Source organism: Oncorhynchus clarkii, chromosome 28, assembly GCF_045791955.1.
Source record: "Oncorhynchus clarkii lewisi isolate Uvic-CL-2024 chromosome 28, UVic_Ocla_1.0, whole genome shotgun sequence".
NCBI classification, from domain to species: domain Eukaryota; kingdom Metazoa; phylum Chordata; class Actinopteri; order Salmoniformes; family Salmonidae; genus Oncorhynchus; species Oncorhynchus clarkii.
The window spans coordinates 3,052,448-3,077,977 of NC_092174.1; the positions used below are offsets into that span (position 1 = coordinate 3,052,448).

A 25,530-nucleotide genomic window follows, 5' to 3' on the forward strand; every position below is an offset into this window, starting at 1 on the left:
TGGAAACAGGATGCACTTGAGCTCAATATCGAGTATCATACCAAAGGGAATGAATATTTATGTAAATAAGCTATCTGTTTTTTATATTTAATAGATTTGCAAAACTTTCTCCAAACCAGGTTTTGCTTTGTCATTATGGGGTGTTGTGTGTAGATTGATGAGGATTTTTTATTTATTGAATTCATTTTAGAATAAGGCTGTAATGTTACAAAACGTGGAAATGTGGAAATAGTCAAGGGGTGTGAATACTTTCTGAATGCACCGTATCCATTTTCAGAAATGTTGGTAAATCAGATTTTTTTGTTTAAAGAAATTATTAAGCCACCTAAAGTCACTGAACCCACAAGCCATAAGACTGCTGAACAATTAATCAAGTGGCCACCCGGACACTTTACATTGACCCCCCCCCCCCCCCTTTGATTTTGTTTTTACCCTGCTTCTTTTCACTCTTTATTATCTATGCATAGTCTCTATGCATAGTTTACCCCTACCTACATTTAGAAATTGCCTCGACTAACCTGTACCCCGCATATTGAATCGGTTCTACCCCCTCTATATAGCCTCGTTATTGTTATTTTATTGTGTTACTTTTATTTAAAAAATGTTACTTTAGTTTATTTGTAAATATTTTCTTAACTCTATTTCTTGAACTGCATTGTTGGTAAAGGGCTTTTAAGTAAGAATTTCTCAGTAAGGTCTACTACACCGGTTGTATTTGGCGCATGTTTATTTTAAAAATGTTAAACCTTTATTTAGCCAGGTAGGCTTTTGAGATCAAGTTCTCATTTGCAACTGTGAGCTTGCCAAGATAAAGCATAGCAATTCGACACATACAACAACACAGAGTTACACATGGAATAAACAAAACATACCGTCAATAATACAGTAGAAAAAAAGAAAAGTGAGTGCAAATGAGGTAAGATAAGGGAATTAAGGCAATAAATAGGCCATGGTGGTGAAGTAATTACAATATAGCAATTAAACACTGGAATGGTAGATGTGCAGAAGATGAATGTGCAAGTAGAGATACTGGGGTGCAAAGGAGCAAGATAAATAAATAAATACAGTATGGGGATGAGGTAGATATATGGGCTGTTTACAGATGGGCTATGTACAGGTGCAGTGATCTGTAAGCTGCTCTGACAGCTGGTGCTTAAAGCTAGTGAGGGAGATATGAGTCTCCAGTTTCAGTGATTTTTGCAGTTCGTTCCAGTCATTGGCAGCAGAGAACTGGAAAGAAAGGCGACCAAAGAAGGAATTGGCTTTGGTGGTGACCAGTGCGATATACCTGCTGGAGCGCGTGCTACGAGTGGGTGCTGCTATGGTGACCAGTGAGCTGAGATAAGGCGGGGCTTTACCGAGCAGAGACTTGTAGATAACCTGTAGCCAGAGGGTTTGGCGACGAGTATGAAGCGAGGGCCAACCAACGAGAGCGTACAGGTCACAGTGGTGGGTAGTGTATGGGGCTTTGGTGACAAAACGGATGGCACTGTGATAGACTGCATCCAATTTGTTGAGTAGGGTGTTGGAGGCTATTTTATAGATGACATCGCCAAAGTCGAGGATCGGTAGGATGGTCAGTTTTACTAGGGTATGTTGGCAGCATGAGTGAAGGATGCTTTGTTGCGATATAGGAAGCCGATTCTAGATTTAGTTTTGGTTTGGAGATGCTTAATGTGAGTCTGGAAGGAGAGTTTACAGTCTAACCAGACACCTAGGTATTTGTAGTTGTCCACGTATTCTAAGTCAGAGCCGTCCAGAGTAGTGATGCTGGACGGGCGGGCAAGTGCAGGCAGTGACCGATTGAATAGCATGCATTTAGTTTTACTTGCATGTGACAAAGACACTTTGATTTGATTTGAAAGAGATTGGTGTGTTTTTTCAGTATCTAATCATGGAATGGGGTTGTTCAATGACATATTTTAAACAAATATATGTCTATCACTTGATGGTTTCATTTCAGAGAGACAAATAATCATGTTTTTTTTGCTAAATGCTACACTACATGACCAAAGGTATGTGGACACCGGTTGTCGAACATCTCATTCCAAAATCATGGGCATTAATATGGAGTTGGTCCCCCTTTTTCCTGGTATAACAGCCTCCAGTCTTCTGGGAAGGCTTTCCACTAGAAGTTCTAACATTGCTCCAGGGACTTGCTTTCATTCAGCCACAGGAGCATTAGTGAGGTTGGGTACTGATTGATGTTGGGTGATTAGGCCTGGCTCGCAGTTGGCATTCCAATTCATCCCAAAGGTGTTCGATGGGGTTGAGGTTATGGCTCTGAGCAGGCCAGTCAAGTTCTTCCACAACGATCTCGACAAACCATTTCTGTATGTACCTTGCTTTGTGCGCTGGGATATTGTCATGCAGGAAACAGGAAAGGGCCTTCTCCAAACTGTTGCCACAAAATTGGAACCCCAGAATCGTCTATGCTGTAGCGTTAACATTTCCCTTCACTGGAACTAAGTGGCCTAGCCTGAACCATGAACAATTCACCACTCCAGAGAATGTGTTTCCACTGCTCCAGAGTCCAATGGCGGCGCGCTTTACACCACTCCAGCTGACGCTTGGCATTACACATGGGGATCTTAGGATTGTGTGTGACTTCTCGGCCATGGAAACCCATTTCATGAAGCTCCTGATGAACAGTTATTGTGCTGACGTTGCTTCCAGAGGCAGTTTGGAACTCGGGAGTGAGTGTTGTAACTGAGGACAGACGCGCTTCAGCACTCGGCGGTCCCGTTCTGTGAGCTTGTGCGACCTACCACTTCGCGGCTGAGCTGTTGTTGCTCCTAGATTTTTCCACTTCACGATAACAGCACTCACAGTTGACCGGGGCAGCTCTAGCAGGGCAGACATTTTCCAAACTGACTTGCTGAAAAGCTGTCATCCTATGACAGTGCCACGTTGTGCCAAGTCACTGTCATCAAGGCAATGGGTGGCTACTTTGAAGAATCTCAAATCTCAAGTGTTATTTCATAGTTTTGATGTCTTCACTATTATTCTACAATGTCGAAAATAGTATAAATAAAGAAAAACCCTTGAATGAGTTGGTGTGTCCAAACTTTTGACTGGTACTGTATATCTGAGGTGACAAAACAAAGACCAGTGTGATTTTATTGTTATACTGGGAAGTTTGTTTTTTGCTATATTTTTTTGATTGTTTGATATTGTGGTCTGTGATGATTATGTCATTTGATAATATTCATTACACGTTTAGGAACCTTACTTTCCAGTTTTTTAATGTTCCTTTTAAGAAGTTCCAGTAGCTGAGTGAATACAAGTCTAGGAAGTATGGCAATTTGAATTTACAGGTTTAGTTATTTGTGCAATTTGTGTTGTGCTGTATTTTACGTTATTCTATTGTATTCATTTTTTTTGTTCTATGAAATTGTATATGCAGTGCTCCCTTGAAAAAGACATGCTAGTCTCAATGGTGACTATTTGTCTCTTTATACAGGGCGCCCGTGTGTGGTTACGCGAGGAAGAACAGTACCTCCCCAGCACTGTTTCCTCTTGCTCTGGAGGCGTGGTGGTTTTCGCTACTGAATATGGACAGGTAAGACCATAACACTCCCCTTTAAAAAAAAAAAATATTCACCCAAGTGAGTTACAATAAAAATCTGGCAACACCTCAAGATGGTGCTTACCTACTTTGGGGCTGCCAGAGTTCTGTGTTTATTGGTTGGGATCCCCCTTTTCCCAACCTTGCCTGCATTGAAAGTATCTGGCAGCACAACATAGGCAATATACATAGCATGTTAGAAACACAGGACAGCAGGCCTTGGGGAAAAAGGAAAAGATGTCATTTCAGAATCTAGTAACCCCTCTCCTTTTTTAATGCTTTGATCCATATGTTGTGAAAACAAGGGATCAACAGGTTTGTAGCTCGTTTAGGGGTCATAGCGTAAAAATCGAATTAACTTCAATGGAATTTGAAATTCTAAGGCCAAAATGATCAACTATGTTAAGGAATATTCAGATCGGAAAATAACCTTTTTTATTGTTGCAACCTATAAAGCAGGATTTATCTAAAGAGGATGGTCCTGGAAAGGACTCAAATAAAGGCTGGGCACTACTATGCCTATACAACTCAATATAGGTTACTTGAAGAGTGTTTTTCTTACAATACTGTTGTGTTTGCTTTTGAAGCAAGTGGTCATCAACTTCTAACAATGGTTTGATGATGAGCACTACAGAGGAGGCAACCAGCATACAGGGAAGAGCATACTGGTAGTGCAGGCTGATACACCCATAAAACGCTGTGGGACAGGCTCTTGAAATGCCTGGTTTACTGCTTACACTCTGTAAGGTCACTTTGAACACCACTGTGTTTTGGTGTGTACTTTTGGTTACACTTACCCACAACTCAAAACACTGTTGGGTTTGTTATTTAGGCTGCTGGGTTTAACTCCCTAGAGGTCAGTTGCGAACAACACCTTAGAAAGAGAGCATTGATGCCACTGAAGTTGACACAGCCCTGACAGACAACTAACACTCACGTTTACACAGTCCTGTCAATGAATTTAGCCACCGTAATGGAGGTGGGTGGTGAACCATGCTTGTGTGAGGATTCACCTTGACTGGAACCTCAAGAAAAGGAAAGGGGGATACCGAGTTAGTTGTACAACTGAATGCATTCAACTGAAATGTGTCTTCCGCATTTAACCCAACCCCTCTAAATCAGAGAGGTGCGGGGGGCTGCCTTAATTGACATCCATATCATCGGCGACCGGGGAACAGTGGGTGAACTGCCTTGCTCAGGGGCAGAACAACAGATTTTTACCTTGTCAGCTCGGGGATTCGATCCAGCAACCTTTCGGTTACTAGCCCAAGACATGCAAGCTTTAGCTCAACTGGCTAACATTGCCACAATATTACCAATCCTATTTGCCATCTCTTCAATCTAAGCCTAAAGGAAAGTGTGTGCCCTGAGATCTAGAGGGAAGCAAAAGTCATTCCGCTACCCCAGAATAGTAGTGCACCATTTACTGGCTCAAATAGCCAACCAATCACCCCGTTACCAACCCTTAGTAAACTTTTGGAAAAAATTGTGTTTAACCAGATACAATGCTATTTCACAGTAAACAAATTAACAACTGACTTTCAGCACGGTTTAGTGAAGGACACTCAACATACGCACTTACACAAATGACTGATGAATGGCTGAACGTAAGAAGATTGTTGGAGCTGTTTAAGTGAGGTTAATATGGTAGACATTGTGTTTTTATACTGAACAAATAGCATTTAGGGATTGCAAATATGTAATATCACTGGAATTATCTAATTTACTTCCATATGCCACTTTGGAGAGGTTTAGGGACACTTGGAAACGTCCCGTGACCACAGCTGACACCACTTACTAAAACATCTGCCCATTTCTAGTTGTTAGGTCTATCAATCCCATTTTTTCCCCTGATATTGTTCACATGTTGTGGGAGCCATCTGATGTGATTCCAGCTCTGAGCATCAATAATTCAGTTATATCTTGTCAATGAAAGACTACTTTAAAAATAAACTGTTATTTTGTGTCTGCTTGATCTTATGTATTCTGAACTATGTAACTCCTATCTATCTTCTGATCATTTCCTCATAATCTCCCAGATGTTTTCTTTCCAAATATACCAAGTATTGGCATGTCAGAATCATGTAATTACACATTCACTTTTGGGTATGTCTATTTAGTCGGAAATTTACATTTTGCCATTTCCCAAACTTCTGGGAACTTTAGCCACCACTAGCTAGCAATCAAAGGAAGTGATAAAGGCATGTGTTGGCCTTTTTTTTAATGGCCAAAACAAACCAAGTATGGAGTTGATTTGAATTGATTTCAGTTGATTTTGCCATGAAATTCCCATTTAGATTTTTAGCTAATGTAAATAAAGTTAGCTGAATTTTGTAGTGGCTACTTACAGAAAACTGAAGCATGGTTCCTCCTGGCCAAAATACTACCCTGAGGGTGAGGAAACATCTAACATCAACTTGTAAAATCCCAAACTTCCCCTTTAAACCAGTGTTAATTTTGTCAGATATTTTAGGTATAGTTTTAGTCTTATTAAGCTAAGTTCGAATACTTATACTAACCGTACTGTTTGTGACGCAAATTGAGTATATAGTATGATTATTGGTCATAGTAAGGATAGGTCAGTACAGGTGCATCAAAGCATCAAAGCTGGGAACGAGAGACTGAAAAACAGCTTCTATCTCAAGGCCATCAGACTGTTAAACAGCCACCACTAACATTGAGTGGCTGCTGCCAATACACTGACTCATCTCCAGCCACTTTAATGATGGGAATTGATGGGAAATTATGTAAAATATATCACTAGCCACTTTAAACAATGCTACCTAATATAATGTTTACATACCCTACATTATTCATCTCATATGTATACGTATATACTGTACTCTATATCATCTACTGCATCTTTATGTAATACATGTATCACTAGCCACTTTAACTATGCCACTTTGTTTACATACTCATCTCATATGTATATACTCCACTCAATACCATCTACTGTATCTTGCCTATGCCGCTCTGTACCATCACTCATTCATATATCTTTATGTACATATTCTTTATCCCCTTACACTTGTGTCTATAAGGTAGTAGTTTTGGAATTGTTAGCTTGATTACTTGTTGGTTATTACTGCATTGTCGGAACTAGAAGCACAAGCGTTTCGCTACACTCGCATTAACATCTGCTAACCATGTGTATGTGACAAATACAATTTGATTTGATTTGATTTGATATAGTAAGTATGCCAAAAGTTCCCGGATGTTGTACTAAATTCGCCAAAATACAAAGTATACAAGCAGTAGACACTATTTCCGTGATTTTAGGGCCCAAATGCAATTCTCCAGAAACTGGGCGTGGTTTTCAGAGTTGAAGAAAATGTCGGAAAATAAGCAGCCGAAGTCCGACGAGAATGGATACAAATTCATTGCTGTAACTAATTATTAAATTAATTGCTTTAACTAACTAATTAGAAAATGTTGAGCAATGTAATAAAGTAATTACTTTTCAAATAAGTTAGGTTACAGATTATTTTGTCTGACAATTTGTCAGCTATGCTATCCTTACGTATAAATGCAACGCAGGACATCGATTAAATGCAACGCAGGACACGCTAGATAAACGAGTAATATCATCAACCATGTGTAGTTATAACTAGTGATTATGATTGATTGATTGTTTTTTATAAGATCAGTTTAATTCTAGCTAGCAACTTACCTTGGCTTCTACTGCATTTGCGTAACAGGCAGGCTCCTTGTGGAGTGCAATGAGAGGCAGGTGGTTAGAGCGTTGGACTCGTTAACTGTAAGTTTGCAAGTTTGGATCCCCCGAGCTGACAAGGTGAAAATCTGTCGTTCTGCCCCTGAACAAGGCAGTTAACCCACCGTTCCTAGGCCGTCATTGAAAATAAGAATGTGTTTTTAACTGAATTGCCTATTTAAATAAAGGTCTAAAAAAAAAATAATAATAATAATCAAAAGTGGCGCCCAAAAATACCGATTTCCGATTGTTATGAAAACTTGAAATCGGCCCTAATTAATCGGCCATTCCGATTAATCGGTCGACCTCTAATGTAAAAATTATTGTTTTTAATTTAGGCTAATTACAATTGAAGTGTCCTTGCTGCGCCTCAGTTCTAAAGATTGACGAGTGACTGAAGTGACCGACCGGGAGCTGGTGGTATTGCATTAAATATTCTGCAAAGCCATGCATACTTATGATTGGACAAAACAGATGAAAGGGTGCTTCATGTCAAATTTACTGTCAGTTAGACTCACATGGAATTCTCATCTTGTCACATTTACGTCAACTAAAATGAAAATCATTTTGTTATATACATTTTTTTTTTCAATGTATCTTCTCTCATTATCTTCATTAGTTTTCGTCAAGGAAGATATGTTTTGTCTTAGTTATTGTTGACAAAATTAACACTGCTGTAGCCTTTCCTGCAATCAGATGACCAAGTGGCCTCATGAGTGAAATGTTATTCATATATTAATAAACATTTGTTTTTATTTTTTTACACAGAAAATCCAATGTTTTTATGTCAAACAGCTTTGTTTATATTTCAGTCTTCTGTGATTTATATAAAGTGTAATATTGGGATGCGAACTCAAAATTTCAACTCTATATCGGACATCGTACAGGTGTCTTCTTTTTTATAAGCCCATAACCATCTGTGTGAGGTGTATACTTTTGTTTCAAAGTAGATTTGTTATTAAAGACTACCAAGAAACACTGTGTGATCCTGTTTTAGCTTACTGTAGTAAAGGGTTAAAAAGGGTCTATCCGACAATGACCTCAAGGCCATTAACCAGTCAGAAGTGTCTTGGCTTGTGTCAATATGTGTTGTTAGGTTTTAAATCCGTTTTGGCTCAGCACAAAGCAGTGTTTCACGGTCAATCCCTTTAAGGGCTTAAGGTGTGTCTCACTGCTGTCAGGTTGACTCACACATAGAGCGGTTTAGTTGGTATATATCATGTAAAGATGTCACAGGCACTCTGCTGGGGTATATGATTTAGGTCAATTATATTGGCATTGTCTGTTTTACAGAAGAAATGAAGCACAGTAAGAATTGTTTATGATATTGAGTTGTTATTCCATGTAAGAAATGCCTTCCTAATACTGTATACATACAGTTAACTGAATGGGTATTGTTTGTGTAAGAGATTGAGGTAAATGCAGTGTAAAGGGAACTTTTTTATGTCTGTTTTTTTTATCATGGAACAGAGTTGTAAAGGATATTGTACTGGTGTATAACACAGGGGCACAACTTTAGAAGAGGGGGGGACATAACCTGACGATGGGTCTGGGTGTCCTCCCTCAGAATTGTTTTGGGCATCTAAAGCTAATTTCCTGCATTTCTACTAGGGCTGTCCCCGACAACACCAACAAAAAATTTGTCGACCACGAGAAAGTCGTTTCTTCGATTGGTCGAAATTTTTAAACGTGTATTTTTCCATATATGTTTTAAGAAAATCAACTAGGCTATAAATACTGAATTTGTCTGAAGCTTTAATCCGGCTGTTGCATTAAATAATGAAGACACAAATGACTCAAGAGAGCCAGAGTTCAAGATAGCCTAACCAGAAAAAAAAACCTGTTCCGAACCTTCCTCCCGCTGCTGCGGTCCTTCACAGATTCTGCCGTTATGCTCCTGAAGTTGCCGGTAATAGGCTACACCAGCCAGTGGCCGGCAACCTTTTCCATTTGGAGTGCCAATTTATCTTACCTTTTCTACTGATCTGAGTGCCAGTTATGATTTTCATATGCAGATTTTTGTGGAACAGTTCAATTTAATTTATAATAGTCTTGTATCTCAAGATCATTGTCTGTGGTTAATCTGCAATATTCCCGCACCAGCTGTAGGCTATTTGTGCAAGGGATAAGAAATAATCAGGTATTTTAGGACGTTTCCACTGGATCAGATATTACATTTTCCCTTTCATGCGGAGTAGTTATTGAAATGGAGAGAGCTGGAAATATTGTTCAAATACTTTGAGGAATTATTGTGATTCTCAGTAGATTATAAAAACAGTCTTCATTTACTTGCTGTTTGAGGTGAAGAAAATGTACTTCGAAAAGCTCCACAGCTTATTAGTGATGGTGAGTTAAGACAATGAGAAATATTATCAGATATCTCCAAATTGGCATATTTATAGGCCTACATTTGCACGCAGGTCATGTATACTTTTTTTTTTATACCCCTTTTTCTTCCCAATTTTGTGGTATCCAATTGGTAGTTACAGTCTTGTCCCATCGCTGCAACTCCCGTAGGAGGCCAACTAGTCCTACTTCTATATGCATAATCAGGTTCTTTCCTAACTCAACATTGACAGGAGCATTTCAAACAAAAGACAATGAATACATTTTATGAACTATCACCCCGTAGCACTCACTTCTGTCATCTTGAAGTGCTTTGAGAGACTAGTCAAGGATCATATCACCTCCACCTTACGTTTCACCCTAGACCAACTTCAATTTGCTTACAGCCCCAATAGGTCCACAGACAATGCAATCGCCATCACACTGCACACTGCCCTATCCCATCTGGACAAGAGGAATACCTATGTAAGAATGCTGTTCATTGACTATAGCTCAGCGTTCAACACCATAGTACCCTCCAAGATCATCCTTAAGCTTGAGGACCTGGGTCCCAACGCCGCCCTGTGCAATTGGGTCCTGGACTTCCTGACAGTCCGCCCCCAGGTGGTGAATGTAGAAAACAACATCTTCACTTCGCTGAACAAGGGTGCGTGCTCAGCCCCCTCCTGTACTTCCTGTTTCCAATTTTTGACTACATGGCCATGCACGCCTCCAACTCAATCATCAAGTTTACAGACGACAGAACAGTAGTAGGCTTGATTACCAACAATGATGAGACAGCCTTACAAGAAGAGGGTGAGGGCTCTCAGAGTGTGGTGTCAGGAAAATAACATCTCAACCAACGTCAACAAAACAAAGGAGATGATCATGGACTTCAGGAAACAGCATAGGGAGCACCCCTCTATCAACATCAATGGGACAGCAGTGGAGAAGGTGGAAAGTTTTAAGTTCCTTGACGTACACATCACGGACAAACTGAAATGGTCCACCCACACAGACAGTGTGGTGAAGAAGGCACAACAGCGCCTCTTCAACATCAGGAGGCTGAAGAAATTTGGCTTGTCACCTAAAAAAAACCTTACAAACTTTTACAGATGCTCCATTGAAAGCATCCTGTCGGGCTGTATCCCAGCCTGGTACGGCAAATGCACCGCCCACAACCTGCAGGGCTCTCCAGAGGGTGATGCGGTCCAGACAGCGCATCACCAGGGAAAAACGACCTGCCCTCCAGGACACCTACAGCACCCGATGTCACAGGAAGGCCAAAAAGGTAATCAAGGACAACAACCACCCGAGCCACTGCCTGTTCACCCCGCTACCATCCAGAAGGTTAGGTCAGTACAGGTGCATCAAAGCTGGGACAGAGTGACTGAAAAACAGCTTCTATCTCAAGGCCAACAGACTGTTAAACAGTCATCACTAACTCAGAGAGGCTGCTGCCTACATACAGACTTGAAATCATTGACCACTTTAATAAATGGATCACTAGTCACTTTAATAATGCCACTTTAATAATGTTTACATATCTTGCATTACTCATTACACCATTTTTTATATATATCATCTATGGCATCTTGCCTATGCCGCTCTGTCATTGCTCATCCATATATTTATATGTATATATTCTTATTCCATTCCTTTACTTAGATGTGTGTGTATTAGGTAGTTGTTGTGGAATTGTTAGATTACTTGATAGATATTGCTGCACTGTCGGAACTAGATGCACAAGCATTACACTACACTCGCAATAACATCTGCTAACCATGTGTGACCAACAAAATTTGATTTGATTTCAAATTGACAAAACTTATAAATATAGTTCTCATAAGTGCAGCATGGGTTGTGAGATCTTCAAAATAAATGTCAGACAATGAGAAATGTAAATGACTGTAATAATAATAATACAATCAAATAAACACCTGCCACCTGCGGGTCGATTTTGGCATTGGTGGCTGGTGTCCGTTTCACCAGCCACCTTGGCGGGTGGTCAGGGCTCCACAGTGTGACAATTTCACTCGCATTTGTGAATACAAATAGTAATGTATGATCTAATTTATAGCAAAGTAAATGCTTCAGTAGCTGTTTTCAAAGTATGTCTGCCATTTTGTTTAAAAGCTGGTAAAGTCAACAAACTACAAATCCCATCTCACCTCGAGGTGCAACGGTGCCTGGCAAGGGGCTGTGCGCATGTAGAGAGCTGAGTGAACGATTCATTTTTAGAAGTGCTGTGCACAGGCATAAGTTGGTCTAATTTACTTGAAATGAAAGTCTACTGAAGTGGGACTTTGTCCTTGTCTTTCTTGGCTATTTAAAACATTTTGTTCACATACTAGGTTGTTTTTCTATGTTTGAGTTTCAGCTGATAGAGAAGAGAAGACAATACAGCTATTAGTCAGACTCTCACTCTCACAGGGACATGACTCTCCAGTAGCGTTACCACGGTAACTTCCCGCACTTAAAGGGCCAGGTGAAAATGTTTGTCTCATCTTGATATTCTGGTTAAAAGGCTCAGGTCACAAAAAAATCCTATTTTAAACAATACATTATTTCTTATTAGTAATACATGTTTGTTTTTGAAACATTACAAAGCATGCTCATCAGTTTTTTTTTTTTTTGTGTAATTTTAGCTGGAGAAAATATTTTGAATGGTAATTAAACAAAAAGTACATTTTAGGCCCTGATAATACATTGAATACATTAACAGAAATTACTGTAACCAAACAAACATTGTAGATTAGAAATTATGGGAATTAACAGTAAATATAGGCTACTACTGGTGATCTATATATATGCGCTTTCTCCCACCATTTCGTAGGAATTCATTGTCTCATAACTTCCTATATATATATATATATATATATATATATATATAATAGGGAATTGATTTATGTCTGAGATTATACAGTGCATTCAGAAAATATTCAAGAGCCCTTGACTTTCACTACATTTTGTTACTTTTTAGCCTTATTCTAAAAAGGATGAAATCATTTTTTTCCTTATCAATCTACACAAAATACCCCATAATTAAGTCCATCATTACTGTAATACATGGTCAGTCAATGCGGAAAAAGTTTATTCAAGTGCAGTTGCAGAAACCATCAAGCGCTATGATGAAACTGGCTCTCATGAGGACCGCCAGCGCCTGCTGCAGAGGATAAGTTCCTTATAGTTCCAGCCTCAGAAATTGTAGCCTAATTAAATGCTTCACAGAGTTCAAGCAACAGACACATCTCAACATCAACTGTTCAGAGGAGACTGCGTGAATCAGGCTTTCATGATCGAATTGCTGCAAAGAAACCACTACTTATGGACACCAGTAAAAATAAGAGACTTGCTTGGGCCAAGAAACACAAGGCATGGACATCTGGTGAGTCCAAATTTCAGATTTGAGATTTTGAGAAATGCCGTACCTTTGTGAGACGCAGAGTAGGTGAACGGATTATCTTCGCACGTGTGGTTCCCACCATGAAGCATGGAGGAGGTGTGATGGTGTGAGGGTGCTTTGCTGGTGACACTGTCTGTGATTTATTTAGCACACTTAACCAGCATGGCTACCACAGCAGTCTGCAGCAATATGCCGTCCCATCTGGTTTGCGCTTAGTGGGACTATCATTTGTTTTTCAACAGGACAATGACCAAAAACAAAGGCTGTGTAAGGGCTATTTCACCAAGAAGGAGAGTGATTGAGTGCTGCATCACATGACCTGGCCTCCACAATCACCCAATCTCAACCCAATTGAGACGGTTTGGGATGAGTTGGACCGCAGAGTGAAGGAAAAGCAGCCAACAAGTGCCCAGCATATGTGGGAACTCCTTCAAGACTGTTGGAAAAACCTTCCAGGTAAAGTTGATGGAGGGATGCCAAAAGTGTGCAAAGCTGTCATCAAGGCAAAAATGTTTGGTTACTAAATTATGCCATATGTGTTATTTCATAGTTGTAATGTCTTCACCATTATTCTACAATGTATAAAATAGTAAAAATAAAGAAAAACCCTTGAATGAGTAGGTGTTCTAAAACTTTTGACCGGTAGTGTATATGTTACAATTTTCTACATTTACAATCACAACAATCTCTTTATTCAATCAATGCGTCTGCAACTCTTAAACCACCCTGGTGGCACCAGTTAATCAAGACGCAAGGAGTTCTGCAGGCTCTTCCAAAAATGGGGGGAATTAAAACTGTAACTAGATCGGTATGGACTAGTGTATCCTGACAATGAGGAGGGAATTACTGTCATTGTTAGAGATGGGATCTTGTTGCTCTCTTACAGGGTAATGAGATGATTGGAAGACAGGGGGATGGGGTAGGTTGAAAAGAGGTAGGGAGAGAAGAAGGAAAGGAGAAGGTGTGCAGGTATAATGCAGAAGGATCTTCAGCTAGTGGGGGGTGGGTGGGAGGAGGGGTAGAGGAGATTGGTCTTCGCCAGCCACCTGTTCATATTACCTAGGTAACACAAATGCAGTGACACCTGTTGTTCACTGAACATTGGCGAAACTGCTCCTGGAGCAGATGTTGTTCAGCTGGAGCTTGTTCAAGCACACGCTCACTCCCTTACCTAAACAACCCCAAAAACAAAGCCAGTAGTCCTCACCCAAAGTAGTTTTTAGTTTAATAGAGAACAAGCAAAAGTGTTTGTGTGTGTCTGTGTTTGTTCGCGTGTGTGCATGGGCTTATGTCGGTTGGAGCCTAGCGGACCTAGTAGGTTCATCGTTGTCATGGCAACTGTCAAATTGTGTCAAGGGTAAGATGGTTTTGGGTTCAGAGGGTCGTTTTAAGTGTGCACCAGGTCATATAGCCCTCTCTCTTGATCAAGTTTCAGCCCTTTTGACAGTGGCGACAGTCACTGAGTTGAGTTGAGAACAATACAGGGAAAGATGAATGGTGATTTGAACCACCTGGTTTGATGATGAGAGGAGTGGTGGGGACTTATCTGTGCAGTTATCTGTCTAGTTAATTTTGAAGAATGGGAGAAGTTAGTGGGTCTGAAACCATAAACAATCCCCAATGGCAAAGTGTAGATGTTTTACCTATTATTTCTGTTTTATTTGCACATCAAATTTCCGATGTCATTCCAAAGGTCTAGCGCAGGGGCTACAAATGCTAAAGAATAATGTCATATAAACCTACACTTATTTGTTTAATAAGCGTAGTATTTCATTGTGGTTCTATCTTCACGTTCTTCACTCATCCAGTTTAAAACAAAAGTACAGTAATTGAGTTAAAATCAAATAAAATCAAATGTTATTTGTCAGGTGTAGACTTTACAGTGAAATGCTTACTTACTTACAGTGGGGCATAAAAGTATTTAGTCAGCCACCAATTGTGCAAGTTCTCCCACTTAAAAAGATGAGAGAGGCCTGTAATTTTCATCATAGGTACACTTCAACTATGACAGACAAAATGAGAAAAAAAATCCAGAAAATCAAATTGTAGGATTTTTTTATGAATTTATTTGCAAATTATGGTGGAAAATAAGTATTTGGTCAATTCCAAAAGTTTACCTCAATACATTGTTATAAACCCTTTGTTGGCAATGACAGAGGTCAAACATTTTCTGTAAGTCTTCACAAAGTTTTCACACACTGTTGCTGGTATTTTGGCCCATTCCTCCATACAGATCTCCTCTAGAGCAGTGATGTTTTGGGGCTGTTGCTGGGCAACACAGACTTTCAACTTCCTCCAAAGATTTTCTATGGGGTTGAGATCTGGAGATTGGCTAGTCCACTCCAGGACCTTGAAATGCTTCGTACGAAGCCACTCCTTCGTTGCCCGGGCGGTGTGTTTGGGATCATTGTCATGCTGAAAGACCCAGCCACGTTTCATCTCCAATGCCCTTGCTGAAGGAAGGAGGTTTTCACTCAAAATCTTATGATACATGGCCCCATTCATTCTTTCCTTTACACGGATCAGTCGTCCTGGTCCCTTTGCAGAAAAACAGCCCCGAAGCATGATGTTTCCACCCCCATGCTTCACAGTAGGTATGGTGTTCTTTGGATGCAACTCAGCATTCTTTGTCCTCCAAACACGACAAGTTGAGTTTTTACCAAAAAGTTATATTTTGGTTTCATCTGACCATATGACATTCTCCCAATCTTCTTCTGGATCATCCAAATGCTCTCTAGCAAACTTCAGATGGGCCTGGGCATGTACTGGCTTAAGCAGGGGGACACGTCTGGCACTGCAGGATTTGAGTCCCTGGCGGCGTAGTGTGTTACTGATGGTAGGCTTTGTTACTTTGGTCCCAGCTCTCTGCAGGTCATTCACTAGGTCCCCCTGTGTGGTTCTGGGATTTTTGCTCACTGTTCTTGTGATCATTTTGACCCCACGGGGTGAGATCTTGCGTGGAGCCCCAGATCGAGGGAGATTATCAGTGGTCTTGTATGTCTTCCATTTCCTATTTTTTGCTCCCACAGTTGATTTCTTCAAACCAAGCTGCTTACATATTGCAGATTCAGTCTTCCCAGCCTGGTGCAGGTCTACAATTGTGTTTCTGGTGTCCTTTGACAGCTCTTTGGTCTTGGTCATAGTGGAGATTGGAGTGTGACTGTTTGAGGTTGTGGACAGGTGTCTTTTATACTGATAACAAGTTCAAACAGGTGCCATTAATACAAGTAACAAGTGGAGGACATAGCAGCCTCTTAAAAAATAAGTTACAGGTCTGTGAGAGCCAGAAATCTTGCTTGTTTATAGGTGACCAAATACTTATTTTCCACCATAATTTGCAAATAAATTCATTAAAAATCCTACAATGTGATTTTCTGAATTTTTTTTTCTCATTTTGTCTGTCATAGTTGATGTGTTCCTATGATGAAAATTACAGGCCGTTCTCATCTTTTTAAGTGGGAGAATTTGCACAATTGGTGGCTGACTAAATACTTTTTTTGCCCCACTGTACAAGCCCTGAACCAACAATGCAGTTTTAAGAAAAAAATAAGTGTTAAGTAAAAAATAGGTGAGTAACAAATAATTAAAGAGCAGCAGTAAAATAACAATAGTGAGGCTGTATAAAATGTCAGTGAAGACACTTGCCAATTGGTAAGCACATGCTCAGAGTACACGTCCTGAAAACCCGTCTGACCCTGCGGCCTTGTGAATGTTGACCTGTTTAAAGGTCTTACTCACATTGGCTGTGGAGAGCGTGATGACGCAGTCGTCCGGAACAGCTAATGCTCTATTGTATGCTTCAGTGTTATTTGCCTCGAAGCAAGCATAGAAGTAATTCAGCTCATCTGGTAGGTTCGTGTCAATGGACAGCTCTCGGCTGTGCTTCCCTTTGTAGTCTGTAATAGTTTGCAAGCCCTGCCACATCTGACGAGCATCGGAGACGGTGTAGTACGATTCAAGCCTGTTTGATGGTTTGTCGGAGGTCATAGTGGGATTTCTTAAAAGCTTCCGGATTAGAGTCCCGCTCCTTGAAAGCGGCAGCTCTACCTTTTAGCTCAGTGAGGATGTTGCCTGTAATCCATGGCTTTTGGTTGGGGTATGTACGTACTAGAGGTCGACCGATTATGATTTTTCAACGCCGATGCCGATTATTGGAGGACCATAAAAGCCGATACCGATTAAACGGCCATTTTTTTTTTTTTTTTTTGTAAAAATGAGAATTACAACAATACTGAATGAACACTTATTTTAACTTAATATAATACATCAATAAAATCTATTTAGCCTCAAGTAAATAATGAAACATGTTCAATTTGGTTTAAATAATGCAAAAACAAAGTGTTGGAGAAGAAAGTAAAAGTGCAATATGTTCCATGTAAAATATGTGCCATGGAAGAAAGCTAACGTTTCAGTTCCTTGCTCAGAACATGAGAACATATGTAAGCTGGTGGTTCCTTTTAACATGAGTCTTCAATATTCCCAGGTAAGAAGTTTTAGGTTGTAGTTATTATAGGAATTATAGGACTATTTCCCTCTATACCATTTGTATTTGATTAACCTTTGACTATTGGATGTTCTTATAGGCACTTAAGTATTGCCAGTGTAACAGTATAGCTTCCGTCCCTCTCCTCGCTCCTCCCTGGGCTCGAACCAGGAACACATCGACAATTAGCGCGCGCTAACTAGCTAGCCATTTCACTTCGGTTACACAAGCCTCATCTCGGGAGTTGATAGGCTTGAAGTCATAAACAGCGCAATGCTAAGTGGCGTGCCGTGGGCCTGAGGCCTGGGCCTTCAGTGAGGTCCTACACAGTCCCACCCAAATTAATCCACCTCTTATTACCATCATTATGATGCCATGGCTCTAGACACTATACATTTAGACAGAAACGCAGTATAACCAGGCGTTGCGTCACCTTGAAATTGACATTTTTATTCAGAGAATTGCAGGGGAAGAGTACAATACCTTTTCATTGTGCAGCTCCCGTTGCCCTGCACGCTTGTTCGATGAGCTGTAGATCCACTCGGGTGTCCCCAAAAGTTTTCAAAAGCACCATTGCTTGTAAGTGCCCAGCCGTACTTTGGTGTCTCGTTGCTGCCTTGGTTAGACAACTCAAGTTTGCAAAGCTAGTGTGGCTCCAAACACCAAATTGATCACTTGCAAATAATAGGCATTCCCAGCAGTACAGTTTGCAGTGCTTCTCGGAGCCTGTGAGCCATTGATAGCGCTCGTAGTTGGAACTTTGAAAGTGGCGAACGAACCCCTTTCCCGCCTGTGACAGGCTTTGTAGCGTCGGCGTCGGGCGACCTCTCCTGACAATGTCTAACTTTTCTTGAAAAGTTTGTCTTGAGAATGGCGTTATAATTATATCCTCGACCAAATCGATATCGTCTCCTCCTTCCGCCATTGTGGGTTGAAAAAACAGCTTAGTAGTACGCAAATTAATTTGTTTATCAAATTCCTAGTTTCCTAGTTCTGAGGTTCTGCATAGACCTGCCCGTATAGGACCTGCCTCTCAATATTGGTAATCCAATCAAAAGACGTGCACGCACTACGCCTGCTAGCTGGCTCCTGTGTAACACTGGAGCCAGCCAGCAGGCGTACAATAGCCAACTCTAAAGCTGATTGGTTGACACAAAATTTTCATTTCCATTCACTTTAAGCTACAAGCGCCCGCATTGTTGATTCTGAAGGCCTGAGGGCAGATTTTAGACCCCTGGCAACACATGATGGCTGAATATGATTGGATAAAAGATCTAACATAAAGACCAGCCCTCCAAATCTCAACCTGGGGCTGGAAGCAGTGCAACCAAGAGGAAAGCTATGAAATGAAGAGTATAACTCTTACTCTGGGTAATAATTTAATACATATTTGTGGGAAAATATATATATTTTTAATTATATTCTGATGATGTTTTAGGTCAGCAGAGAAGGCCTTGCTGGCCCTGACGGCCCATCACTGGCAATGCTTTGACGCACAACGAAGAGCTGCTGGCAAAACGCACGAAAGTGCTGTTTGAATGAATGTTTACGCGCCTGCTTCTGCCTACCACCGCTCAGTCAGATACTTGTATGCTCCGCCAGATTATATGCAACGCAGGACACGCTAGATAATATCTAGTAATATCATCAACCATGTGTAGTTATCTAGTGATTATGATTGATTGTTTTTTATAAGATAAATTTAATGCTAGCTAGCAACTTACCCTTGCTTACTGCATTCGCGTAACTCCTTGTGGAGTTACGAGAGAGAGGCAGGTCGTTATTGCGTTGGACTAGTTAAGGTTGCAAGTTTGGATCCCCCGAGCTGACAAGGTGAAAATATGTCGTTCTGCCCCTAAACCAGGCAGTTAACCCACTGTTCCTAGGCCGTCATTGAAAATAAGAATGTGTTCTTAACTGACTTGCCTAGTTAAATAAAGATTAAATAAAGGTGTTTAAAAAAAAATCTAAAAAATACCGATTCCCGATTGTTATGAAAACTTGAAATTGGCCCTAATTAATCGGCCATTCCGATTAATCGGTCGACCTCTAGTACGTACAGTCACTGTGGGAACGACGTCATCAATGCACTTATTGATGAAGCCAGTGACTGAAGAATCGGAAGAAAGGCGGAACATATTCCAGTCTATGCTAGCAAAACAGTCCTGTAGCTTAGCATCTGCCTCATCTGACCACTTTTTTATTGATCTAGTCATTGGTGCTTTCTGCTTTAATTTTTGCTTGTATGCAGGAATGAGGAAGATAGAATTTTGGTCAGATTTGCCAAATGGAGGGTGAGTGTGAGCTTTTTTTTCTTCTTTTCTACCAGCACATTTAACATGCTGGTAGAAATTAGGTGAAACAGATGTAATTTTCCCTGCATTAAAGTTCCCAGCCACTAGGAGCGCTGCCTCAGGATGAGCGTCTTCCTATTTGCCTTTGGCCATATACAGCTCATTGAGTGCGGTCTTAGCGACAGCATCAGTTTGTGGTGGTAAATAGACAGCTACGAAGAATATAGATGAAAACTCTCTTTGTAAATAATGTGGTCTACATCCACCCCTTGTCTTACCAGGCTGTTCTATCCTGCAGAAAAAGTGTAAAACTCGCCAGCTGTATATTATTGATGTCGTTGTTCAGCCATGACTCGGTAAACATAAGATATTACAGTTTTTAATGTCCCGTTGGTAGGATATACATGCTCGAAATTGGTCTATTTTATTATCCAGTGATTGTATGTTGGCTAATAGGACCAACCCACTCGGCTTCTGATCCTTACAAGGCACCCAGACCTACGTCCCCAATATCGCCACCTCTTTGTCCTGCGAAATACGGGGACAAGGGCCTTGTCGGATGTCTGGAGTAAATCCTTTGCGTCCGAATCGTTACAGAAAAAATCTTCTTCCAGTACGAGGTGAGTAATCGAGAAGCTATTTTCGGTCATAAGAGACCGTGGCGGAAACATTATGTACAATATAAGTTACAAATAACGTGAAAAAATACACACAATAGCACAATTGGTTAGGGGACCGTAAAACAGCAAACCATCCCCTCCGGCGCCATCAGTAAGTAGTCGTAGCAGTGTCTCATAGCTTTGTAGAGATTTACTCACGCTAGCATCTGTCGCTTGGCTTAATACTGGGCCTCATGGGCAGTGTGCTGTATCACGTGACCAGGAAGTAGGAACGAAAAAGTTTGGAGTGGCAATACAATGCTTCAGTGTTTATGTATTTTTAAAACACTTATCTTGACATTTTATACTTTTAAGACAATTTTATCAGAATCAAAATCACCTTTATTCGTCAAGTACATTTACACGCACTCTGAATTTTACTTGGTAATATGGTTCTGCTATTTACAGATAGCAGATAGGGTTCAAGTCAGGGCTCTGCCCCGGCTACTCAAGGGCATTCAGAGACTTGTCCCGAAGCCACTCCTGTGTTGTCTTAGCTGTGTGCTTAGGGTCGTTGTCCTGTTGGAATGTGATCCTTTGCCCCAATCTGAGGTCCTGTGCGCTCTGGAGCAGGTTTTACTCAAGGATCTCTCTGTATTTAGCTTCTTTCCCTCGATCCTGACTAGTCTCCTAGTCCCTGCTGCTTTAAAACAACCCCACAGCATGATGCTGCCTCCACATAGAAACATAGAAACACAAAACATAGAAAACAAAACATAGAATGCCCAGCCCAAATCACACCCTGACCAAACCAAATAGAGACATAAAAAGGCTCTCTAAGGTCAGGGCGTGACAATAGCCATGTATTGCTACCACTCTATCATCAAAGGTATTATCTAAGTGAGTGTCAGAATATGAATGTGAAAAGTGAGAATATGAATATGAAAAGTAAGATTGTCAGAATATGAATGTCATCTGTTACAAGGAAGTTATTGACTTCATGAACTTTGTTTCTTAGGCTACATATGTTAATATGGGCTGTTTTTAGCACTTTTCTCTGTTAATTCATTGTTTTTAATGCTTTACTGGGAAGCTTATCAGAAGGAGACTTGCTCATGTTATTTTTATTGGAGCTGACAGTGGACTTCCTACTAGGGCACACCGCCTCAGTGCTAACAGTGTAACTCTGGTTCATAGGCACATGATTACTGCATACAATAACTGTAGGATCAACAGAGATATTCAGGGCAGTTAGGGGGACATAAGTTAAGTTACTTACATTTTGTGTGCCAACACCCTGGGATAATGTACATTTGATGCAGCATAATTACAACTCATTGTCACAATGGTAGGGATTAACTGAGCTGGTTTTGGGTCATTGAGACTTCGTCATTTCTGTAGAGTACCTTTTGTTTCCAGAAGTTGTCAAAGTTATCTATAAAAGTGATTCCAACAGAGCTACAGGTTGTAGCTACAGGTTGTAAGTCCTAGTCTCCAGCATTGGAACAGAAGAGTACCTTGTGTGGTAGTCTCAGGTTGGACAACTCCAAAACATCTTGGTTCTGACACACACACACACACACACACACACAGAATGTAACCCCTGGCCTCCAACATGGGAACAGAAGAGGAATACCTGGTGCGGTAGTCTCAGGTTGGACTACTCCAAAACATCTTGGTTCTGACACACACAAACACACACACACACACACACACAGAATGTAACCCCTGGTCTCCAACATGGGAACAGAAGAGGAATAACTGGTCCGGTAGTCTCAGGTTGGACTACTCCAAAACATCTTGGTTCTGACACACACACACACAGAATGTAACCCCTGGTCTCCATGAGAACAGAAGAGGAATACCTGGTGCGGTAGTCTCAGGTTGGACTACTCCAAAACATCTTGGTTCTGACACACACACACACACACAGAATGTAACCCCTGGTCTCCATGGGAACAGAAGAGGAATACCTGGTGCGGTAGTCTCAGGTTGGACTACTCCAAAACATCTTGGTTCTGACACACACACACACAGAATGTAACCCCTGGTCTCCATGGGAACAGAAGAGGAATACCTGGTGCGGTAGTCTCAGGTTGGACTACTCCAAAACATCTTGGTTCTGACACACACACACACACACACATACACACACAGAATGTAACCCCTGGTCTCCAACATGGGAACAGAAGAGGAATACCTGGTGTGGTAGTCTCAGGTTGGACTACTCCAAAACATCTTGGTTCTGACACACACACACACACACAGAATGTAACCCCTGGTCTCCAACATGGGAACAGAAGAGGAATAACTGTTGCGCTAGTCTCAGGTTGGACTACTCCAAAACATCTTGGTTCTGACACACACACACACACACACACACAAATGCAAGCTTTGCAGCACTATCAACCCATTTACATACATCCCACACCCTAACCTCTGGATCATGAGAGAACCTTCATAAATCAGCAGAACGTTAATAATCAATTTATTGAGCCTTTATGTAGTGTCCTGTAATACTTAGTTTGAAGTGAGACACCTTCGGTCATTCATAAGTCATCCATAAAGACTCTATCGCATGACGCTGTACTTAATTTAAAGTCAGCCCCCTTTGATCATTTATATAACATCCATAAATGCCATATTTTATATGACGCTGCACTTACTATAAAGTCAGACCCATTTGTGACTCACCACCTGGATTCGGTCTTATGTAGCAAAATGTATTTATCATCATTAGTCATTTAGGTCAACATTGGATCATTCAGAGATCCTCACTGAACTTCTGGAGAGAGTTTGCTGCACTGAAAGTAAAGGGGCTGAATAATTTTGCACGCCCAATTTTTCAGTTTTTGATTTGTTAAAAAAGTTTGAAATATCCAATAAATGTCGTTCCACTTCATGATTGTGTCCCACTTGTTGTTGATTCTTCACAAACAAATACAGTTTTATATCTTTATGTTTGAAGCCTGAAATGTGGCAAAAGGTCGCAAAGTTCAAGGGGGCTGAATACTTTCGCAAGGCACTGTAGAAGTAAGTGTTGAAATAGGAATTGTTGAACTATGGATTCACATTTTATTTCTAAATACCTCTTTATTTAGGTTGATGGCATGACGTTGAAATAAGGATGTTTATTCAAACATACCTTTTTATGATAAACATTGATACAAGGTGAAATAAAATATGTCTAATCAAATATAAAATTCAACATGATATCAACCACCCAATGAAAAAGATTTGTAATGATTGTACGTGGAGTTTTTGAACACAATTTCAATATATATATATATAGATTGATTATATTGATTGATGTAACAACCTCTTAGTCAGGTTAAGTCATTGTATTTAAGTTTAAGTTTGACCCTAATTTAAAATGTTTACAATGCTGGTTGATATTAGATGAAAACAGTACTGGTTGATGACTTTTTGCACATAGATGCCACGTCACAATAGGTTGACAAATCACATTGGAACAACGTTGATTCAACCAGTGTGTGTCCAATGGGTGGCTAATTGAACTGTTTTAAAGGGAACTGGCAAATAGTTCTGTTAGATTCCCAACATGTCTCTTTGTTATCAACTGAGGACCATAAAACGCGTGTTTCCATTGGTTAACCATCTGTTTAGTGCTTACCCCACATGTTAGATTGTTGTCTGTAAATATATCCAGACTGGTGCAACATCATGTGTACAATTCCAAACAGAAACTCCATCACTCACACGCATCCCACAGTTGCTTTATATTATGTAAATAAACGAAACTGCATGACATATATCCAAATATCCAAGAGTATTACATTATAAAAATGAAATATCTAAGAGTAGTAGGGTAGTAGTTGGGGCGGCAGGGTAGCCTAGTGGTTAGAGCGTTGGACTAGTAACCGGAAGGTTGCGAGTTCAAACCCCCGAGCTGACAAGGTACAAATCTGTCGTTCTGCCCCTGAACAGGCAGTTAACCCACTGTTCCCAGGCCGTCATTGAAAATAAGAATTTGTTCTTAACTGACTTGCCTGGTTAAATAAAGGTAAAAAAAAAAAAAAAAAATAACCGAAGTACAGTAATTCCATTGAAACAACTGAAAAGCTTAGTACTAGTAAGTATTCTTAATTGGGGAAATAGCACAGAAAACGTACACACAACACTTTTAATGAAATCTTAAACTTAATATAAATCTCCACCCTTCTCTGAGAGATGTATCTGTGATGTTAGACCTTGTCTCACAGAGGCGTTGCTAACGCAAGAATGCAGCAATGAGCCCTGGCAGAACACTGGGGGTTACAAGAGGGGAACATAGGAGGGGGTCACATGTGTTTGACTTGTTGAACAGTAACTAGCCTTCTTCACAGCTCCTGATGGAAATGTCACAATGAGTGCCAGGGTTACTGGGGTCATTGACAGGACACAACACCAAGCTCTCTGGTGCTGGACAATCCCCACTCTAACGTATGTGTGTAAACTGCACACACACACACCAAACCCTGGGTTGGTGGGCACACATACACAAACACACAACACACACCAAACCTTGGGATAGTGGGTGCACACACACACACCTCATCACCGAATCAGGAACACTACACAAGGGGTATTCCTCTCAAACAAAGAAGTCCTTGATCTCAACCATAATGCACAGCACACTGGTGGACACAAGCTTTAGGTATGCCTTTTATGTGTGTCGTCTCTCTTTCTCTGTCCTTTGTGCTTCTTCTTTGCCCCAGTATTACCCTGGCCTTTCAGTCAGGAGAAACATACAATAATGTATTTTGTAGTAGAGCTAACAGCCATATTTGCAGTTTGAATTGGGTATTTATGCTTTGTCTGCTTTGGAGTGAGCTACCTTTTTCGGCACCTCTCTGTACAACATACAATCATGTTTATGCTGTAGATACCATATTCCCTTATAAAGATGAAGGCTAACACTTTTCTGACATTGTCTCCTTTGTCAGAGCATTGACGTTGTAGAGTTAAAGCTGAATGCTACTCAGTTGACAAGTCACGTGTGTGTGTGTGTGTGTGTGTGTGTGTGTGTGTGTGTGTGTGTGTGTGTGTGTGTGTGTGTGTGTGTGTGTGTGTGTGTGTGTGTGTGTGGGTCTGTGTGTGTCTGTGTGTGCATCTGTGTGTCTGTGTGTGTCTGTGTGTG

General features: G+C 40.7%; 1 protein-coding gene across 1 annotated transcript in view; it reads left to right on the plus strand.

Moving 5' to 3' along the window:
- LOC139386658 (myosin X) overlaps positions 1 to 25,530 on the plus strand; it is a 261,409-nt gene that overhangs the window by 48,255 nt on the left and 187,624 nt on the right. The window contains exon 2 of the mRNA XM_071132429.1: positions 3,464 to 3,562. Within this exon, the coding sequence (XP_070988530.1) occupies positions 3,464 to 3,562 (99 nt within the window). The remainder of the gene's footprint in view (positions 1 to 3,463; positions 3,563 to 25,530) is intronic.